General features: G+C 44.0%; 1 protein-coding gene across 1 annotated transcript; it reads left to right on the forward strand.

Annotated features, from left to right (window-relative positions):
• Positions 1–12,043: 12,043 nt before the first annotated feature.
• Positions 12,044–19,883, forward strand: NGDN (neuroguidin). Its single transcript, XM_075191989.1, has 10 exons — positions 12,044–12,140; positions 14,778–14,837; positions 14,980–15,051; positions 17,229–17,366; positions 18,301–18,438; positions 18,576–18,693; positions 18,776–18,944; positions 19,067–19,220; positions 19,346–19,406; positions 19,557–19,883. The coding sequence occupies exons 1-10, from the start codon at positions 12,126–12,128 to the stop codon at positions 19,574–19,576; spliced, it is 945 nt and encodes a 314-aa protein (XP_075048090.1). The 5' UTR covers positions 12,044–12,125; the 3' UTR covers positions 19,577–19,883.
• Positions 19,884–20,186: the final 303 nt, after the last annotated feature.

Below are 20,186 nucleotides of genomic sequence, written 5' to 3' on the forward strand. Positions count from 1 at the left end.
CAATCGACTAAAAGGTTATGTGGAACGGCAAGTGGCAGCAATGGTGGTGTGTTGTCCCCCCATGGGTCCCACAGAGGTAGACCCCCTACTGGAGATGATAGGGGAGGTGAGAGAGGAAAAGGGGGTGGAGACAGTGACAGTGGGGACGCAGCTAGGAGAGGGACAGAGGCAGGAAATGAGGGAGGTACTGGAGAAGGAGCAGGCCCAATTTACCTGTAAGCCCGGTCGTACCCACCTAGCCACCCACCATGTAGACACGGGGGAGGAGAAGCCCATAAGGCAGGTAGCATACCGCATGAGCCCCGCTGTACTGGCCCAAGTACGGAAGGAGATAGAGGAAATGCTGGCCTTAGGAGTAATTAAGAAGTCAAATAGTCCATGGGCTGCAGGGGTGGTATTGGTCCCGAAGAAGGATGGGACCACCCGCTTCTGCGTGGACTACCGTAAACTAAATGAGGTCACCACCACTGATGCTTATCCCATGGCCCGAATAGATGAGCTACTAGACAGGCTAGGGGCAGCCAAGTTTGTGTCAACTTTGGATCTGAGTAAGGGCTATTGGCAAATTCCCCTCACCCCCGAGGCTCAGGAGCGGTCAGCCTTTATAACCCCACTGGGATTGTTTGAATGTACGACAATGCCGTTTGGGATGAAAAATGCTCCAGCCACATTCCAACGGATGGTTGATGACCTGTTGGGGGGGTGTCAGGAATTTGCCCAGGCTTACTTAGATGACATTGCCATCTTCAGCCAGACGTGGGAGGATCACTTAGTGCAGGTGTCAGAGGTCCTGAGGAGAATCAGGCAGGCAGGGTTGACCATTCGCCCAGACAAATGCTTCATGGGCATGGCAGAAGTGCAATACTTGGGGCACCGTGTTGGTGGGGGAATCATACGACCTGAACCGGCAAAAGTAGAAGCCATTGTTCAGTGGCCCCGACCCACCAACCAAAAGCAAGTACGAGCGTTCCTCGGGATCGCAGGGTACTACAGAAAATTTGTGCCGCAGTATAGCACTGTTGCCAGGCCCCTGACTGACTTGACAAAGAAAAAATACTCTAGACGTATAGAATGGACCCCAGAGTGCGAGGGAGCCTTTGACGCTCTGAAGGCAGCATTGACCCAGTCCCCAGTGTTAGCAGCCCCAGACTTCAAGAAACGATTTCTGGTACAGACAGATGCTTCAGGGTGTGGACTCGGTGCTGTGCTCAGCCAAGTGGGGGAGGATGGGCATGAGCACCCAGTAGTTTATTTATCCCGAAAGCTGGTGGATAGAGAGGTAGCCTATGCCACCATTGAAAAAGAATGCCTGGCCATAGTGTGGGCCCTAAAGAAATTACAACCCTACATTTATGGGCAAGAGTTCACAGTAATTACAGACCACAACCCCCTTTACTGGTTACAAAGATCTGCTGGGGAAAATGGGAGGTTATTACGGTGGAGTTTAGCATTACAAGGTTATAACTTTACTATCTCGCACAAAAAGGGAAAAGACCACTCAAATGCGGACGGACTCTCCAGAAGAGAGGAGGAGAACCCTTCATTAAGGAACCCACCGTGCCAAGGAGAACATCTGGAGCCCGACCACCAGACTCCAACTGTCCCCTTGATTTAATAAGGGGGAGGTATGTGACAGACCCGGGCCTTATATTGAGAATATCGTGCCAACCCGGTCTGTCCTCAGTGGGCCAATTGAACAACCATGGCCCACTCTGTTATTAAATGCCGCCCGGTGGCCAGATCTGTTATTACTGTGGTGTCCAGAGAGGGAGGGGAGAGGCAGCTCACAGGAAGTGTGAATCAGCTGTGGACCCTGTGACATCAAAAAGTAGTGGAACGGGTTAAAAAAAGGAGGGTCAGGACCTTATCTAAAATCAGTAAGGGGTCTCTCCCTGTTTGCTAACTATTGTTCTAGCAAGTCTGCAACACAGTCTGAATGGCACCATCACAGCAAGGGGTGACCACTGATGTCATGCACTATTTCCACCCCGGTTACCACCCAAACTCTTCACACCACCAATCACAAGAGGACAGTGAGTGGGGGGGGGGTGGTGAGAAGGGACCAAAAAGGAGCTGTCTGGGGGATGGGGGTTGTTGTTGGAGAATCTGGAGACAGCAAGGACCTGTTAGAGAGTAACCGTATTCTCGCAGGGCCTTAAAGGAATGCTTGAGGCAGGAGCTTCTTGACAGAGATCGGACAGTGTACCTCTAGGACTGATTCTGTTACCACTCCATCGGGAGACACTCGCAGATTCTGGGGAATTGGTGAGCCTACATCCGTAGGGAGACTGATACCCAGGGTCCCACCAAGCTGGTGGAGAGTTGGCCGAGCGGCTGGGATCAGCAAGATACACAGACCCACCTTAAGGATCAGAAACCCTGGCCCACTTGGATTGTCAGCTGTGGATTTTATTACCAGGAGTTTGGGCCTGCTAGGACTCTGTGCTTGGAGGTAACCTGCTGGGGATTTTGTTGGGGAGTTTTACTTGCACTGGTGATTTTCTGACACTTGATATATTTGGCGGGGGGAACAAGTTTCTCCTTGGGGAGCACTGTTGTATTTTACTAAGTGTGTGCACTTTGTTTAATAAAAGGGATTATTATTTCTTTCCTGTCTCCTTACCTGTGTGACCTGTGAACCTAGAGGACCGGGTATCTAGAGAGCTTTGGTAATAACCCCGGTGTCCTCACAGAGATCCATGAGGAATCAGGAGCCAGGAAGCATACAAGTGGCTCTGACACTCACCGAGTTTTACGTAGCCAGTAGTTCAAATTCCCGGCCCTGAGTTTAGCGATCATGTGACCGCTGATACCCAGAAGTGACACTTCTGTTCACATAGAGCAGACAGCGCTGGAGCGAGGATGGGTAAGTTTTATGACACAGTGGAAATGTTGTTTTGGGATAAAGTTCATTGTCATGGCAAAGAGGGACTTTGAAATTAATTACAATTCATCTGATCATTCTTCATGACATTCTGGAGTATATGCAAATTGCCATCATAAAAACTAAGGCAGCAGACTTTGTGAAAAATAATATTTGTCTTATTCTTAAAACTTTTGGCCATGACTGTATATCTCAATCATCCTTTAGAAATATTGAAACACTGATGCCATGGTCAAATGTATAAGTATACAAGTACAGTAACCAAAACAATAGAAATAATCAAACAAACTTTCAGTGAAACTTCCAGTGAATGCCCTGAATAGTTATAAATGGTAAATATTTAGGTATACTAGTCCTGCTAAGCACACCACCTCCCGTCAGCTAGGTCACATAAATCCCTAAATCTCCCCATGGAGGAGCCAGGGCATGAGTGGGGGGGCGAAAGCAGGATCCACTTTTAGACTATTCAGTCTCGAATCTCAGGTATACTTTAAAGTTGGTGGTGAGCGTATATTGTGGAGGCCCGTTTAGGTCATTACGGGCTGTGCCGTCCCCAGCGCTCTATGCAGAAACTAGGTAGTATGGTCAAAAAGTTTCATAATATAATTTCTCAACCACTCCCTTCTCAATATTGGGAAGGGTTGCCCTTATAATGAATCCAAAGTTCAGTTTTGACATCAGAGAGGGAGGGAGGTATAGCAGTTATCCAATATCGGAGTATGGCTAATTTGGCGATGGTAAGCACTACAGTAAGGAATGGTTTTATATCTTGGATCTCCCTTGGGGGTCGTAATGCGGTCCAATGATCAAAGTTACAGAAAAGGATAGCAACTTTGTCAGGAGACAGAGAGATACCCAAAGAAGTGTTGAGAAAAATCAAAACCTTGTTCCAAAATTTGGGGATTTTCCGACACTCTCATACATTGTGGAAAAAGGAAGCCTGTGTGTATTTACATTTGGGACAAGACCCTGACTCCTCTCTCACATAGTGTTTTCTTTGGTTTTGTGATACATAAGCTCTGTTTAATACGTTTATATGTACCTCCTACAGCCTGGTTGAATGTAGCCATTTCATGACATTGTCATGGTCCTTAACAAGATCTGTGGAGGAAGGGAATGTTACTGAATTTGGCCCAAGCTACCTTTGTAGGTTCTCAAAATTTTGATAAATCTCATGAAAGGTCATTGCACAGATAGCGAATTTTACACTTCTGGCTCTCTGAAAAATGTAATAAACTGTTGAAAGCACCGCGGATAGGCAAAGTCACCTTCCCTTCAGTGTGGAGCATGACATAATGCCGCAATTGTAAATACATGAAAAAAAGTGTATTGCTAAGCGGGAATTTCTCCTTAAGCTGCTGAAATGAGAGTAGGGTTCCCCCAGGGTCAAAGATGTTTCGGATTGAGGAAATACCTTTGTTTCTCTATAGGGAGAAAAGCTTATTGTCCATGCCTGGTGGTAGAATTTCCCTATATCGCTACATATTTAGTAGTGGCCCGAGGGTGATCTAATTTTCTTGAGGTAGATGCCCACACCTTATAGGCGTCACAAAAAAGAATGTTGTTCAAGCCCTCCCCACCCCCCTTCCGGGTAACTGAGACTTAGGAAGATGAATGACAGCCGCGGGAGAGTACAGATGGAATACATCATTTACTAAAGTTAAATTTATGACGCACTCCTGCCTTAGTAACCAACCTGAGGCGTATCTAAAGAGTGCTGAACACATAAACGCATTGATGTCAGGAAATCCGATTCCACCACGTGTCCTAGGCTGACGAAGCTTGGCTCTTTTAATTAGCGTTTTTTTACCACGCCACAGGAACATATTAAATAAAGTTCTATATCTATGAACATCGAGCCTGGTGAGGCAGACAGGGTGCATCTGCAACGGGTAGGCCAATTTGGGAAAGATAATAGATTTGAGCAGTGTTTCTGCCTAGTAGAGAAAGGGGTAGATTTTTCCAATTTGTTAAGATGGGTTCGATATATGTCCATTAGAAACTATATGAGTTTGGGGGTTAGTATAAAAGGTCTGCAGTGTAAGAATAAACTTGTCACGTGTGGTACACTGGTTTCTTGGATCTGCCCAACTTGACGCTACTCCCAGCAGGGCGCAGAGTCTAATGGACGGATGGTATTCACCAGTGACCACCACAAGGTGATTTGGACTTAGCGGTGTCCGCCCGCAGGTCGCGGCCCCTACCTGGAGTGTCAGGCGAGATCCTAGGGGAGTAAATAATAAGATGTTATAAAGAGACACAATGGAAGTAGATGGAATGTAAGCTCTCTGGCCGGAGGGCCAGAGGAGACTGATGGATACAGGTGGAGCATAAGCTCTTCAGTCAAATAGCAGAGTGAAGACAGATGCAGAGTGAACAATTCAACTAGCAGGTGTCACGGTTGGCTTACAGGAAATTGATCCCTAGGCTCTGCTGAACATGGCTAACCCCACCCATGGGCGCGGAGTCTGGCAGACAGGTGGTTTTCACCAGGAACCCCCGCAAGGAGGTATGGTCTTGGCTGCACCAAGTCTACAGGTCGCGGTCTCGTGAGTGAGTGTATAGCAGAACGATGTGGGGGAGCCAGGTGAAGTAGATGGAGATTATGGAGTCCACAGATGAGTGGTATAAATACAGGCACAACAATAATATAGCCTGATGGTCAGCAGCCAATGAGTCACTAAGAGAATAGGTGCTTTGTGGTATACAACAAGAGGACAGAGGCTGTCACTATGAAGTACTCTGGAGATGGTAATGGAAGTACTGGAGCAGCAATAGTTGAACACAGCCAGAGGGTGAAGGCTGACTGGTGTGGTGGAGGTAACTTGTAGTAACAGCTGATGAGTCCCAGATGAAATAGCAGCTCTGAACGGTAGTGATGTCACAAAAGAGTACACTGGAGATGGTAATAGAGGTACTGGAACAGGGATAGTTCAACACGGCTGCAGGCTGAGAGCAAACTGGAGTTGTGGAGGTAACTCATAGTAACATGAGTCACAGAGAGAGTAGCGGCTCTGAGCGGTAGCGATGAGAGGAACTGAAGCTGTCACGATGATGTACACTGAAGATGGTAATAGAGGTACTGGAGCAGCGATAGTTCAACATGGCCAGAGACTGAGAGCAGGCTGGAGTGGCAGAGGTAACTCGTGATAGCAGCTGAGGAGTCACAGGTGTAATAGTGGCTCTGAGTGGTAGCGATGAGAGAACTGGAGCTGTCACGATGAAGTACACTGGAGATGGTAAGAGAGGTACTGGAACAGCGATGGTTTAGCACAGACCATGAACTGAGAGCAGACTGGAACATAGGCAAACCACGAGGAGAACAGGAACCAGAACCACAGGCTGCAGGAAGTGAGCTTGAAGAACAGGCATCAGACAGGTGAATCCAGGAGGCTCAAATAGTGCTCCAGAAGTGCTTAGCCAATGAAAAAGAGGGAGGAGGTCCTGAAGTGCAATAGGCTTGCACATGCACAGATCTGAATATAGCTGAACGAATGAACTGGAGAATGTCTGATGCTGGGACATGGAAGTTTCCAGATGAATGGACTGCAGGTAACAAGACAGGTACTATCTGTGGGACCGGAGCGTTACAGCAGGTTAAAGGAGGCTAGTGTGGCTTGAGCAGTACAGCCTGTAGTGTAGTGGCACAATAAAGATAGGTGCAGTGTAGCCACGCCCCCCCCCTCCTTGCTCTTCTCAGTCTTACTTCTTTTTCTAAAATTGTTGCTTTCTTGGAAAATTGGGTCAACATCCTTACGAACACTCGTTTCTAACAAGACGCTGTATATTTTAATACATATGTATTCCTCAGATGTTTTTAACACAGTGCTGTACTGAATGTTACTTTTGGTTGACCCTTGCAAAAATAAAATCTTTTAAAAAAAAAAGATGGGTGCAGTGTAAACAGTCCAGCCAGCAGGGTAACGAAGACAAGTGCAGATTGAGCAATACAGCCCATAGTATAGCGACACAATAAGGATAGGTGCAGCATGAACAGTCCAGCTAGCAGAGTAACGGAGACAAGTGCAGCTTAGGCGGTTGAACCTGTAGTACAGCAGCACAGCAGAGACAAGTGCAGAGTGAACAGTCCAGCCAGCAAGGTAACAGAGGCAGGTGCAGCTTGAGCAGTATAGCCCGTAGTACAGCAGCACAGCGGAGAGAGGTGCAGCGTGAACAGTCTAGCCAGTAAGGTAACAGAGGAAGGTGCAGCTTGAGCGGTATAGCCCATAGTACAGCAGCACAGAGGAGACAGGTGCAGCCTGAACAGTCCAGCCAGCAAGGTAACAGAGGCAGGTGCAGCTTGAGCAGTATAGCCCATAGTACAGCAGCACAGCGGAGACAGGTGCAGCGTGAACAGTCCAGCCAGCAGAGTAACGAGGACAAGGAGGCACTGAGGATCCAAGGTAAATGTACAGGAGACAAGACTAAGTCTAATCAGGCAGGTAACTTGATCAACAGGCACTGAGGAGAAAGGGGAAGTGCCTTTTCAAGTTTGGACCCAAACTTTTTAACCAATGGAAAACATGCAGATGACACAATGGTTAAGGTCTGTGCATGCGCAGAACCAAAGCCAGGACGCCAGCAGCTGAACTATGCAGCAATGGGGAACAGGTGAGTGTGTCGGTCTTCGGTTGTGGAAGCCGAATGAGCGCCATGTGACGGTACCCCCCCTTTAAAGGTGGGCACCGCACACCTTGGGTTCGGCTTCAGCGGAAATCTCTTGTGAAAGTTCTTAACAAGAATCAGAGCATGGACATCCGCTGCGCGGATCCAGGAGCGCTCCTCAGGATGCAGCCCGGCGTTTCCTATCCGCCACGAACTTGTAACGTTTAGAAGATATCCTGAGACAATTCCTTCCTTGATTCCAAATTGACACAAATCTACGCTGAAAGGCATTAACAGCAGGAACCTAGGGGGAAGGGAGAAATGTAAACTTAGGAAAAGATGGATGGATGCCATACACAATTGAAAAGGGCGATGCAGAAGTTGATGCGTGAAGGGCGTTGTTATGTACAAATTCAGCCCAAGGTAGAAGATCTACACAATCATCTTGATTAGCAGAGGAAAACATTCTGAGGAAGGTCTCTAAATCTTGATTAATGCGCTCAGTCTGTCCATTAGACTGAGGGTGATAGGAAGATGAGAAATTCAACTGGATGGCAAGAAGTTTACACAAGGCTCACCAGAACTTAGACACAAACTGGACTCCACGATCCGAGACGATATCAGCGGGGCAACCATGCAACCGAAAGATCTCCTCAATGAACTGCACAGCAAGGACTGAGGAGGAAGGAAGGCCCATGAGTGGAATAAAATGAACCATTTTTGAAAACCGATCTACCACAACCCAGATGGTGTTATGTTTCTTACTAGGGGGTAGGTCGGTGATAAAGTCCATGCTAAGGTGAGTCCATGGTTTGTCCGGAATAGGCAGAGGAATTAATTGCCCTGTAGGCGACTAAGACTTATGTTGGCAACAAGTATCACACAAGGAGACAAACTCCTTGACATCAAGGTGGAGCTTTGGCCACCAATAGTTCCGAGAAACCAATTCAGTGGTCTTACGTACTCCGGTATGACCAGCAAAGCGAGTGGAGTGGAACCATGTTAGAAGTTTTCTTCGAAGATTAGCTGGAACAAAAGTCTTCCCAGGTGGTGGTGAACAGACAGGAGTCAACGTAGATGTGAGTAGACACTTGGGATCCAGAATAGGACGAGATGAAGTTTCCTCAATATTATAATCAACACTGAAAGCCCGAGATAGGGCGTAAGCACGTTTGTTCTTCTCTCCGGGTTTAAATGTGATACGGATATCAAAACGGGAAAAGAAAAGAGACCATCTAGCTTGTCTAGGATTTAGACACTGAGCAGATTGTAAGTACAGAAGATTTTTATGATCTGTAAAAATAGTGACGGGGTGTCTGGCTCCCTCCAACAGATAGCGCCATTCCTCCAGGGCTATTTTAATAGCAAGTAACTCTTTATCTCCAATAGCATCATTTTTCTCTGCCGGTAGAAATTTCCTGCAGAAAATGCACAGGGATGAAACTGATTAAGATGAGATTTTTAGGAAAGAACAGCCCCATCTCCTACATTTGAGGCATCAATTTCAAGAAAGAACGGTTGAGAAGTGTTGGGTTGCTGAAAAATAGGTGAAGAGAATGCTTCTTTAAGAAATTCAAAGGTTTTTAGGACCTCCGGAGGCCAGGATTTAGGATTGGCGCCCTTCCGTGTAAGGGACGCAATGGGAGCCACAATGGTAGAATATCCTTTAATAAAGTGTCTATAATAATTTGAGAATCCCAAAAAATGCTGTACAGGTTTCAGGCCAAAGGGAAGGGGCCACTCAATTATCTCTCGCACTTTTTCCGTATCCATCTCTAGTCCCGTGTCAGAGACTATATAGCCAAGGAACGACATCTGTGGTTGTTCAAACAAACATTTTTCAAGTTTACAAAAAAGTTGATTCTTGCAGAGTCGTGAGAGGACCTCTGCCACATGAAGCCGATGTGACTGGATATTTTGCGAAAAAATCAAGATGTCATCTAGGTAGACTACAACACAGTCATAGAGCAGATCCTTAAAAATTGAATTAACAAAACTCTGAAACACCGCCGGGGCGTTACACAAACCAAAGGGCAACACCAGATATTCATAGTGGCCGTCGCGGGTGTTAAAGGCCGTTTTCCATTCATCGCCTGCTTTGATTCTGATAAGATTATAGGCTCCTCTAAGGTCTAACTTGGTAAATATCTTGGCCCCCATTATACGGTCAAAGAGTTCAGTAATGAGTGGAATGGGATATCGGTTCTTAATTGTTATAGCATTAAGGCCTCTGTAATCAATACACGGTCGGAGAGACCCGTCCTTCTTTTTAATGAATACTTGTTATTCGCTTAATTAATTAAATTTGTATTAATTTTAGCTTAGCGCTGTCACGGTGTGGTACACTAGATTCTTGGGTCTGCCCAACTTGAAGCTACTCCCAGCAGGGCGCGGAATCTACTGGGCGGATGGTATTCACCAGTGACCACCGCAAGGTGATTTGGACTGTAGGTCGCAGCCCCTACCAAGAGTGTCAGACAAGACCCTAGGGGAGTAAATAATAAGATGTTATAAAGAGACACAATGGAAGTAGATGGAATGTGAGCTCTTTGGCCGGAGGGCCAGAGGAGACTGATGGATACAGGTGGAGCGTAAGCTCTTCAGTCAAATAGCGGATGCAGAGTGAACAATTCAACTAGCAGGTTAATGGAGGCTAGTGTGGCTTGAGCAGTACAGCCTGTAGTGTAGCGGCACAATAAAGATAGGTGCAGCATGAACAGTCCAGCAAGCAGAGTAATGGAGACAAGTGCAGCTTAGGCGGTTGAGCCTGTAGTACAGCAGCACAGTGGAGACAGGTGCAGCGTGAACAGTCTAGCCAGCCAGGCAACAGAGACAGGTGCAGCTTGAGCGGTATAGCCTGTAGTACAGCAGCACAGCGGAGAGAGGTGCAGCGTGAACAGTGTAGCCAGTAAGATAACAGAGGCAGGTGCAGCTTGAGCGGTATAGCCCATAGTATAGCGGAGACAAGTGCAGCGTCAACAGTGCAGCCAGCAAGGTAACAGAGACAGGTGCAGCTTGAGCAGTATAGCCCGTAGTACAGCAGCACAGCAGAGACAGGTGCAGCGTGAACAGTCCAGCCAGCAGGGTAACGAGGACAAGGAGGTGCTGAGGATCCAAGATAAACGTACAGGAGACAATACTAAGTCTAATCAGACAGGTAACTTGATCAACAGGCCCTGAGGAGAAAGGGGAAGTGCATTTTCAAGTTTGGAGCCAAACTGATTAACCAATGGAAAACATGCAGAGGACACAAAGGTTAAGGTCTGCGCATGTGCAGAACCAAAGCCAGGACGCCAACCGCTGAAGTATGCATCAATGGGGAACAGGTGAGCGTGTTGGTCTTCGGTTGTGGAAGCCGAATGAGTGACAAGCGCTCTCTCTTGTGTTATTTTTCATAGACCAAATGGAGATCTGATGCTCTGGTAACCTAATGGTGCAAGAGAGCGGTTTAAGTAGAGGCTGCCATCAGCTGTAAAAACGGAAGCCAGGGGGCTTGTTCGCACATAGCGTCCTGTTGCTTAGCAACGGGATGAGGCGCGCATGCACCCGATTGCAGGAAGCCTGCCGGGGACGCAGCATGCAGCAACAGGACGCCCCCGGCCGGATATGTCAGGTAACCGTTCCCGATTCATGGAGGAACAGCGGGGACGGGCCTGACAGGGGTCTAAGGATAGGGTGTGAGGGATTCACATGACAGGCTATTAAGGAAGTGGGAGGTAGGATTAGGGGGATGGCAGATGAACACAACCCAAAGATGTATAGAAGAGTTGAAATTTGTGAACCTCAAAGGAAGAGGAGAGAGAGAGCTCGGGGGAATGCCCCGGAAGGTGGGAGAGTGTAGGATGCCTATGCTGCCGTCTTGTTTACCTCCGAGTCTTGGAGGGTGTGCCAAGCAAGCTTATCCGCAATCACTCACTTTTTTGGCTGTGGTTCTTAGGACACACCATTCATTATCTGGTCATTGTAATCCACAATGTGTAGAATCTAGGGCAGTATAAATGTTTCCCGCTATCCTTAGAAAACCATGGAAGCCAAATGTTACCAGATGAAATGTACTTTATCTTTCTAGCCCTGGCTGAAGGTCACATTCAATCATGATATGCTGATCATAAAAAAATAACACTTTACTAAATACAGTGATATTTTCGAAACTCAATTACAAATTGTGGGATTTTTACTCTAAAATAAATTGACGTCTTGCAATTCAGTATGCTGTCCGGCAGAGGGAGCCCCAGTAGCTCCAAAGAGCAGATATGAAAGTTTACACTGACAGCCTAATTGCAACAAACTGTTTATCTGTTAACTGAGAAACACCTTAGGACAAATATGGTCTGAATGATCATATCTATCTTAAAAATAATCTAAGGTATTCTGTTTCGCTATATACATTCTTCCATGTGCTCTGCCCGGAGTTATGATGGCCGAACAGACTTCCCTCAGTTACACTTCCTGGGTCAGGCTGTCTCGCTAGTGTAAGCGCTTATTATTGGTTGGCGCTGTAAAATGAATTCGGCTCCTGATTGGTCGCCTCTCGAAGTTGTGAACAGTGACTTCCGCTTCCCCTGTTGGGTGCTGGAGGAGGGACTTCCTGAAGGCTCCGCCCCACGCGTGCCTTCCTTGTGAGCAGCGCGGAGACATGGCCGCTGTACAGGTGAGCGGAGTGGTTGTCACTATATAGAATAGTAATAAGCCTGGTGGCAGTGTGATCGGTGTAAGGAACCTGTGTGGGAACGGCTTTCTCCTATAGAGAATACTGTGTTACTCCTGCTGCAGACAGTATTACATTATATGGTCTGTGTGTCTTCATCTCATGGCTTTACATACAGTCCCATAAATCCACATATATAGAAAGGCAAAGACCACGAAACTATACATAGTTATTTTATACTGATGTCTTAGCTTTTGTTCACTGGTAACTGTGATGATTAGGTTTCAGAGTGTGTACTAACAGTATAAGGAAAGTTATACAACAAAACTGCATCAGAACTGGATACATCCCATGGATTGCAGCTAATGCACCTATATGGGGGAGTCCTCCTGATTGGTGACTGATCCTTTGATAAATTGATAGGGAGAATGTTTATGTAAAGTTGAAAAAAATTATACACTGTATCAAAAGGAAGGGAAAAAACAAAAGCACCTACCTATAGGACAGTTGACAGTCTAGCAAAGTATTAAAAATGAAAAGAAAACCTGACTGCTAAAGTGGTAGTAATTATAGCTACTAATGCCTTTTCTTTTAGGAAAGGCATCCAATCCATTTTTAAGTTTTGTGAGTAAATATGTTGTTACCACTTCATGTGGTAAAGAGTTCAGCAGCTTAACTACCCTTACAGTAAAGATTCCTTTCCTATGCTAATGACAAAACTGTCTTCCATTTGCAGTTGATGAGCATTGTCTGTTCCTTATGAAATAACCTCTGATATATTTATACATATTAGGGCCCTACTTAAGCATATTTTTACCCCAAATCATGCGAAAACAACGATTACCTTGTTATATGTCCACCGGAGACAGTAAGCGCTCCATATTTTGAATATGTGCAACATTTTGGGTGCGCATGAGCAGTGTATGAGCAGCCGGCCAAACAAGGGAGGTGATATGTTTCGCTGTTGCGGCGAAAGACATAACTGGGGGGTAGAACTTTGCTGGGAGTGCGTCCTGACAGAAGACTAATAAATGGCTCAGAAAAATTGGAGAAAAAAGCTGCGATTAAGATGGAAAATTATTGGGGTAAAACCCTGATAATTGGCAAATAACTAATCAAATCTAAATGCCTCTTTTTACCTAAAGGAACAAATCTAGATTTTCACATTTGTTTTTAAAGTAACCCTTTCATTTCCTTTATCCATGATATAGGCCATCTTTAGTTCTATGCACTTAGTGAGGTGTCCAAACCATACCACATCTTCCAGATGTGGTTTAACTAGTAACAATGGTAATATAATATTTGTGTCACAGGTACTTAACCCCCTTTTTACGCAATCCAGAATTGCATTTTCATTTGCAGACAATGATTGCCTCTGTGTGCTGCTACTAGTACTTCATTTATAGGTTGCTTAATTATCATGGGCTAGATGAATAACCCCTTACATTTGTGTAAATTAAATTTCGTCAGCAATTTTATGGCCATTTTGTGCATGTCTTTCTTAGTGTTCTCAGCCTAGAAAGTAAGGTGCCCATATTTACTATCTGCAAGGTTATCATTAATAAAATTATTGAAATGGCCAGGGCCCAATACTGATACCTGTGGTACAATTTAATAACATAAACCCAGTCTGATTATATTCCATTTATGAATGTGCTTTGTCTACAGTTCTCTACCGTTGTATGTATTTGTCCCCAAGAGCTAGCACTGACTTCTTAAGTACTGGTTTGGCATGTGGAATAGTATTGAATGCTTTTGCAAATCCAAATCTATAACATCAAACGCACAACCAAAATCCATTTTTAAACTAATCACATCAGTTACACGTGACAGGCCCTTCAAGAAACAATGCTGACACTGCTGTCATTTTTTTTTCTACAATACATTTCAGAAATGCACCCCTCTGTACCACATCTGCTTTCCTCCACACTTGTGGCACTAGCCCAGGTGTGCTGAATGGAGGCATGGATTGACATCAAAATAATTAACAGCACTGCCTTTTGGTGGGGAAGGGGTTTATTGTGACAGGCATTGAGTTATTCAGTACCTGTCGTGGTAATCCCTGTCCTCACCGGGTGCTTTTTATTATTTTATTTATTATGGTTTGATGTTTATTCCTTCGTTGTAATACACTGCCGACATCTCCAGTTGACAAGTTCCTGTCTATGGTTATAGGGATCATTGAAGCATGCTGCGTTCCCATTGCTGTGTACTTTTCTTTAGAATATATTAGCTGTTGATGGAAAGTTTTATTTATCATGGGCAAATACATATGTGTGAACAACCTACCATATTAGAAACAGCCATTTTGTGGGCTGAAGCAAGCTAATTGGGAATGCAGCCTATAAATTCTGGAAGGACCAGTGACATAACTGAGGTCCTTTATGGCCACATATTCAGAAGTCACTAATTCCTAGTAAATGATAGGTGGCATTCCCACCAATATTGGTGCAGCTCACAGACGTGTAGAGGTGACTGGTGCACCAGTAGTACACACACTCACTCTGGAAACCAGCATCAGGGTGTTGCCAAATATAAATCTGTCAACTAAAAATAAGGGCTGGGCAGAAACTTGAGACCAAAAAGTGACATTTGGAAGCTTTGCAGTGAGTTTGTATTCATCCCTGTGTTTTTCTCTAGGATATCATTTCCAGAGACCTCTCTGCGGCAAAGACTCTGCTTAGCACATTACAGGAGCAGGTAACTGATGTAGCGTAAAGAATATTCCCCACTCGCACATTTCACCTTCTATTTCTGACTGAGCAGTTCTTTTTTTCACACAGGCCCCTAATTAATGTTTTTATCTTACAACTCTGTTTTAATACTTTGCACCTGTCGGCAGGTGACAGCAGTGACAGCACATGTACAAAGCCTAACGCAGAAAGTCCGCAATGGGATCTACCCAACAGAAAAGGTTAGTGAAAAATCTTTAATGCGTTGAGGTAATTAAACAACTTATTTCAAACCTGTGTTTCTCTTGGTAGATATTTGGTCAGTTGCATTTAGCTACTGGGAATAGGATATTGGAACAGTTGTAGACAATGGGGAAGATTCGACTCACACTTGTCAGAAGAAACCCATACACTTTCTTTATTATTAATGTATCAAGCTGGATTAAGAAATCATCCTCTATGAATGTGTTGTGGAATTAGGTGTCACTCTAGGTTAAATCTTTTTTTTCTTCTACCTATAACATGTACTAGAACATCCTGAAATAGCTGATGATGAATAGTTCATCCAATAAAACATAAAAATGATTCCTTATTTTGCAACTGTGGATTTAGAAACATGATATTTTATGGCAGTAATAAAATTTGTTTAATGTATGGTGTATCTAGAGATGTAACTTATTTTGAGGGAGGTGTTAATGAAATCTTCTGTATTCAAATGTTTATTGGTTGATGTGATGTATAACAAGATAATTTTGTGGGCACAGGCTTGTGTGTAACAACAATAATATGGGGTCATAAGATAATGTAAATAGGACATATGCTGGTGTAATCCTCTTATTAGGACACAGGCATATATGTTTTTGTGGGGGCCACAGGCTGGTATATTTTCATTTTGTGGCAGCATTTATTGCCGAGTAATCATATTGTGTGGTAAAAAAGTGCCCTTATTCCTATGGTCTGATATAAACCTTAAACTCTGGAATACTTCCATTCCTCCCCTTACCTGAGTGCATTGCTTTCGACAGAAGGCAGCATGTGATTGGAAGTCACTACATGTATTGAAAAACTAACAGTTGGAGGAGAGGTATTCAACATCGAGACAGCAACCTATGGGATTCATTTATTAAATGTGGCCTTTGTTTTTGTGTGCCAGAGGAGGGATATGGAGCAGAATACACTACATTGCCAAAAGTATGTGGACACCTGAATGTGATGAATGTCCATATGTGCTTGTTGGAACATCTCATTCTAAAACCATGGGCATTAATAAAGAGATGCTGCTAAACATCATTCATTCTTCTGGGAATGCTTTCCACTAGGTTTTGAAACATTGCATCAGCAACAAGACCATTGGTGAAGTCAGGCACTGATGATGGGGGAATAAGGCCTGGCTCACAGTCGGCATTCCAATTCATCCCAAAGTTATTAGATACTCATCAAACTTTACAGTTGGCAGTGCGCATTTGGGTAAGAAGCATTCTTCAAGCTCGTCCGCCAGACTTCCAGATGGTGAATCATAATTCATCATTCCAGGAGACTCATTCCCACTCCATAGTCCAATGGGTGGGGTGTTTACTCAGCTCCAATCAACGTTGGCATTGCGCATGGTGGTCTGAGGCTTGTCTCAGGCTGCTCTTCCATGGAAACACTATTCGTGAAGCTCCCAACAAACGGTTATTGTGCTTATGCTGTTTCCAGTGGCAGTTTGGACCTCCATCATGAGTGTTACAACCAAGGGCAGACTGTGTTTAAGTGCTACATGCTTCAGCAGTCTCATTCTGTGAACCTGTGTGGCTTTCCACTTCACGGCTGAGCTGTTGTTGCTTCTTGACATTTCCACTTCACAATAACAGCACTTACAGTTGGCCAGGGCAGCTATAGCATTAAATTGGAGAGTGTGACTTGTTGGAAAGGTGACACCCTATGACAGTGCCAAGTTAAAAGTGACTGAGCTTTTCAGTACGACCCATTCTTCTGCTAATATTTGTCTATGGCATTTATGCACCATGTTAGTAATGGATGTGTCTGCGAGACACACTAATTAGAAGGGGTGATCACATACTTTTGTGCATGTAATGTATATGAATTTTGATTCACCTGATGTGTGGTGGGACATTAGACACAGAAAGATTATTGATTCACATATTGAATTGGACAGCCCATCAACACAGGCTTTCTTATGCAACATGTGGATACTTGAAAGCAAAATTTAGGGCATGTGCTACTTGCATTTAGTTGTCAATATAAGCGGAAGCCCAGGTTAATATCTTCATATGGATCTATGATTCTTTTGTGGACTGTGCAGCTACTCCATATCCTTTGTCCAGCCTCTAGGGCAGAATCCTACGCAGTGTACAAGTTTATGCAACTTTAGATTCTGATTCATTGAGCTCAATACTAACTTCATGATCTATTTTAGGGTCTTAGTTTCCTGGAGCTGAAGGATCAGATGCTTTTGCTGTATATGCAGGATCTCACCCATATCATCACGGAGAAGGCATGTGGGAGATCCCTGAAAGAGACTCCAGGCATCATGAGACTGGCGGAGATACGCACAGTGAGTAGGATATTTGCCACTTATCTCACATGGGTTGGTTGTGAAAGGGCAATCACACATTGTTTAGCTTATGGTCACAATGTGAGAAATGATATATCAATGGTTATTTATCCAATCAGTACACAGCAAAGCATAAAGGTTAATGTAACTAATTTACCACATGATGACTATTTCTGATGTATTTGTTTTTTTTACTGGGTCAGTAATAAAGTAAAAGTTTATCTGCGTATTGTCTGGCACTGAGTCGGAGCCGACCTGCGTTATAATCATCGAACTTGATATTGTTCCATATTCTTCTGTCCATGAATATACATGTATGTGCACACATGCTATGCAAATTAGGTTTTCCTCATGGGATTAGTTCATATTGTCTTTGTGTAACATTTTATGGTACATAGTATAAAACTGCACATTCACAGTGGTAGATAGTATAGGCTACAATATGTGCTTTCAGTAATGACATGTCTTAAGGCCTCATGTAGGGTTACGAGTAAATCCACCCCGAAGGTGCAGTTTTGCACCCTGACAAACCATGTTGCACTTCAAGGGGGTTTAAAATGTTTGGACAGATTTAGAGTTGGGAGGAGTGTGTCCTATCTCAACTCTAAATTTGTGTGCTACATGCAATGTATAGCAGTATTATCCCTGTATTCCGCACCTCTGGCATCACAACATGGTTTGTACAGGTGCAGGTTTGCACCCTTGGCTAAATTTGCTCCTAACTGAATGAGACTCGTTTGTAAGTATTGTGATAACGCAATACATAGGTTTGCCCTGCATAAATGTTGGGCCCAAACTTTGTAAGAGACAGAATATATGAAGAATGATGTCTTATTTCAGAATGGTAAAGAAGTGCATTCATTTTGTTTGGAGGTGTGTTGGTTGTGTTTGCACAGAGTACAGGAAGAAGTTCATAAACTTGTATATGTCTCAGGTATTGGAGAAAATGCGTCCAATTGATCATAAGCTGAAATACCAAATAGATAAGCTGGTGAGAGCTGCTGTGACCGGTAGCCTTGGCGAGAATGATCCTCTGCGCTTCAAACCCAACCCTCAGAACTTGATGAGTAAGGTGAGATTAGGCAAAGTGTGAAGTGATATGTGAAAACCCTTTGAACACAAACCAACAGTTTGTTCATCCCTCACCTCACCCTTTTTTTAGTTTGTCTTTACACCTCCCTTTGCAAACTTTTTATGTCTACACTTCAGTTGGAGGAGTCTGACAATGAGGCTTCGGATGGTGACAAAAATGAGGTTGGAGCAGGCAAGAAACCTCAGAATAAAGCCAGGAAATACATACCACCTCGACTTGCACCAGTGCACTATGGTAAGCAGTAGATAAAATATGCCTTTGACTTAGCTAGAATAAACTCATAGTTTGCCTGTACTGATTCTAAATCTTCTCACAGATGACACTGAGGCGGAGCGAGAACACAGAATTCTAGAGCGAGCCAAGAAGCGAGCTCTGAGCAGTTCTGTTATCCGGGAACTGAAGGAGCAGTACACAGATGCTCCAGAAGAAATCCGAGAGGGGCGAGCTTATCATATGATGCGGCATGAGAAAGAGGACCAGCATCGGTGAGTAACTTGTGTGAGCTTGTCCAAAGTCTGTAATTTCACTTGTAGATATTTCCTGATTTTGTATTTGTAAAACAGAGTGCTGTGATTTATTCTTGTTCTTCTTGCCTCACTTCTTGAAGGACCAACTATGAAGAGTCCATGATGGTGCGGTTAAATATGACTCGAAAAGAAAAGGCTCGCAAAAAGAGGACACTTGCCATGACCTCACAGCTCTACTCACTGACACACTTTACAGATATCAGTGCCCTCACCGGAGGAGATAAGAGAACAGAGGTGAGATGAGAAGAAGGTTGCAGAATGATGCTAATAGGGTTTGTGGGACTTACAAGTCACAAAGTAATTTCTGCATAGTCATAATAAAAATGTCACCAGTTCTTCCTTTAACTTTTCACATATAGGACATGATGCCTTCTGCTAAGAAATCCAAAAAAGGACCAAAGAAGGGAAAAAAGAAGAAAGGTAAGTTTCTGCAATGTATTGTCTCTATTTATATTCTGTTTTGCAGTTGTCTGATTGCTGGATTATTTATTTTATTTTTTATGGTTCTTCTCAGTGTGACAGGTTGGTCAGACATTAACAAGTGACTTCTTCTTGCTGTACTCTTTCTAGGCTTCAGGAAGCGCCACTGAGTCAGAAGTACTGTGCAGTACATCTCTTTTCACCAGTGTGACATGGCAGTAAGTTCACCAGGCTACTAAATCTTCGTCCTCTCAGTGTTTAGAAAGAACTGTGGTTATCGACCATTTGGCCTATGTCTATGACATGGTCTCCCAGGATTTTTGTATTGGAAAATGTAGCCAGCTGCCAGAGGATTAAATGGACAAAATTATATTTTTACTGTGTTATAATCGGACAAGATTCATCCTGCTCATCGTGGTCTGTTGGATTCTGGATATCTGCTGTGCAATAAAACTTTTTCAGAGATACTAACAAACCGCTAAGGTTTCTGTTTACCTTGCCAAATTAGTGCTGAGTTGCCTACACTTATCCAGTAACCTGGGAATTATAATCAGAGATGGGAAATAGGTGTTCTGTTGTGCTGTTATGTAGAACAGCAGTGTATTTGGCTTGCTCTTTTGGTCCTATTTTTTTTTTTTTATAATGTATAAATTTGACTTCTCAGGAAATTTGAACAGAAAACAGGAAACAGAATGAGCGAATCATTGACAGTTTTATATGGCTTATTATAAATATTTTCAAAGCTACTTTTTAGGTTGGATTTGATTAAACTGAAATAGT

This window comes from Mixophyes fleayi, chromosome 1, assembly GCF_038048845.1.
Source record: "Mixophyes fleayi isolate aMixFle1 chromosome 1, aMixFle1.hap1, whole genome shotgun sequence".
In the NCBI taxonomy this organism is placed as follows: domain Eukaryota; kingdom Metazoa; phylum Chordata; class Amphibia; order Anura; family Limnodynastidae; genus Mixophyes; species Mixophyes fleayi.

Excerpts from the sequence above, each read along its gene's own strand:
- NGDN (XM_075191989.1), top strand. Across the intron at positions 18,439-18,575 it reads CTCAGAACTTGATGAGTAAG|TTGGAGGAGTCTGACAATGA; the intron begins GTGAGATTAGGC and ends TCTACACTTCAG. Across the intron at positions 18,945-19,066 it reads GAGAAAGAGGACCAGCATCG|GACCAACTATGAAGAGTCCA; the intron begins GTGAGTAACTTG and ends CACTTCTTGAAG.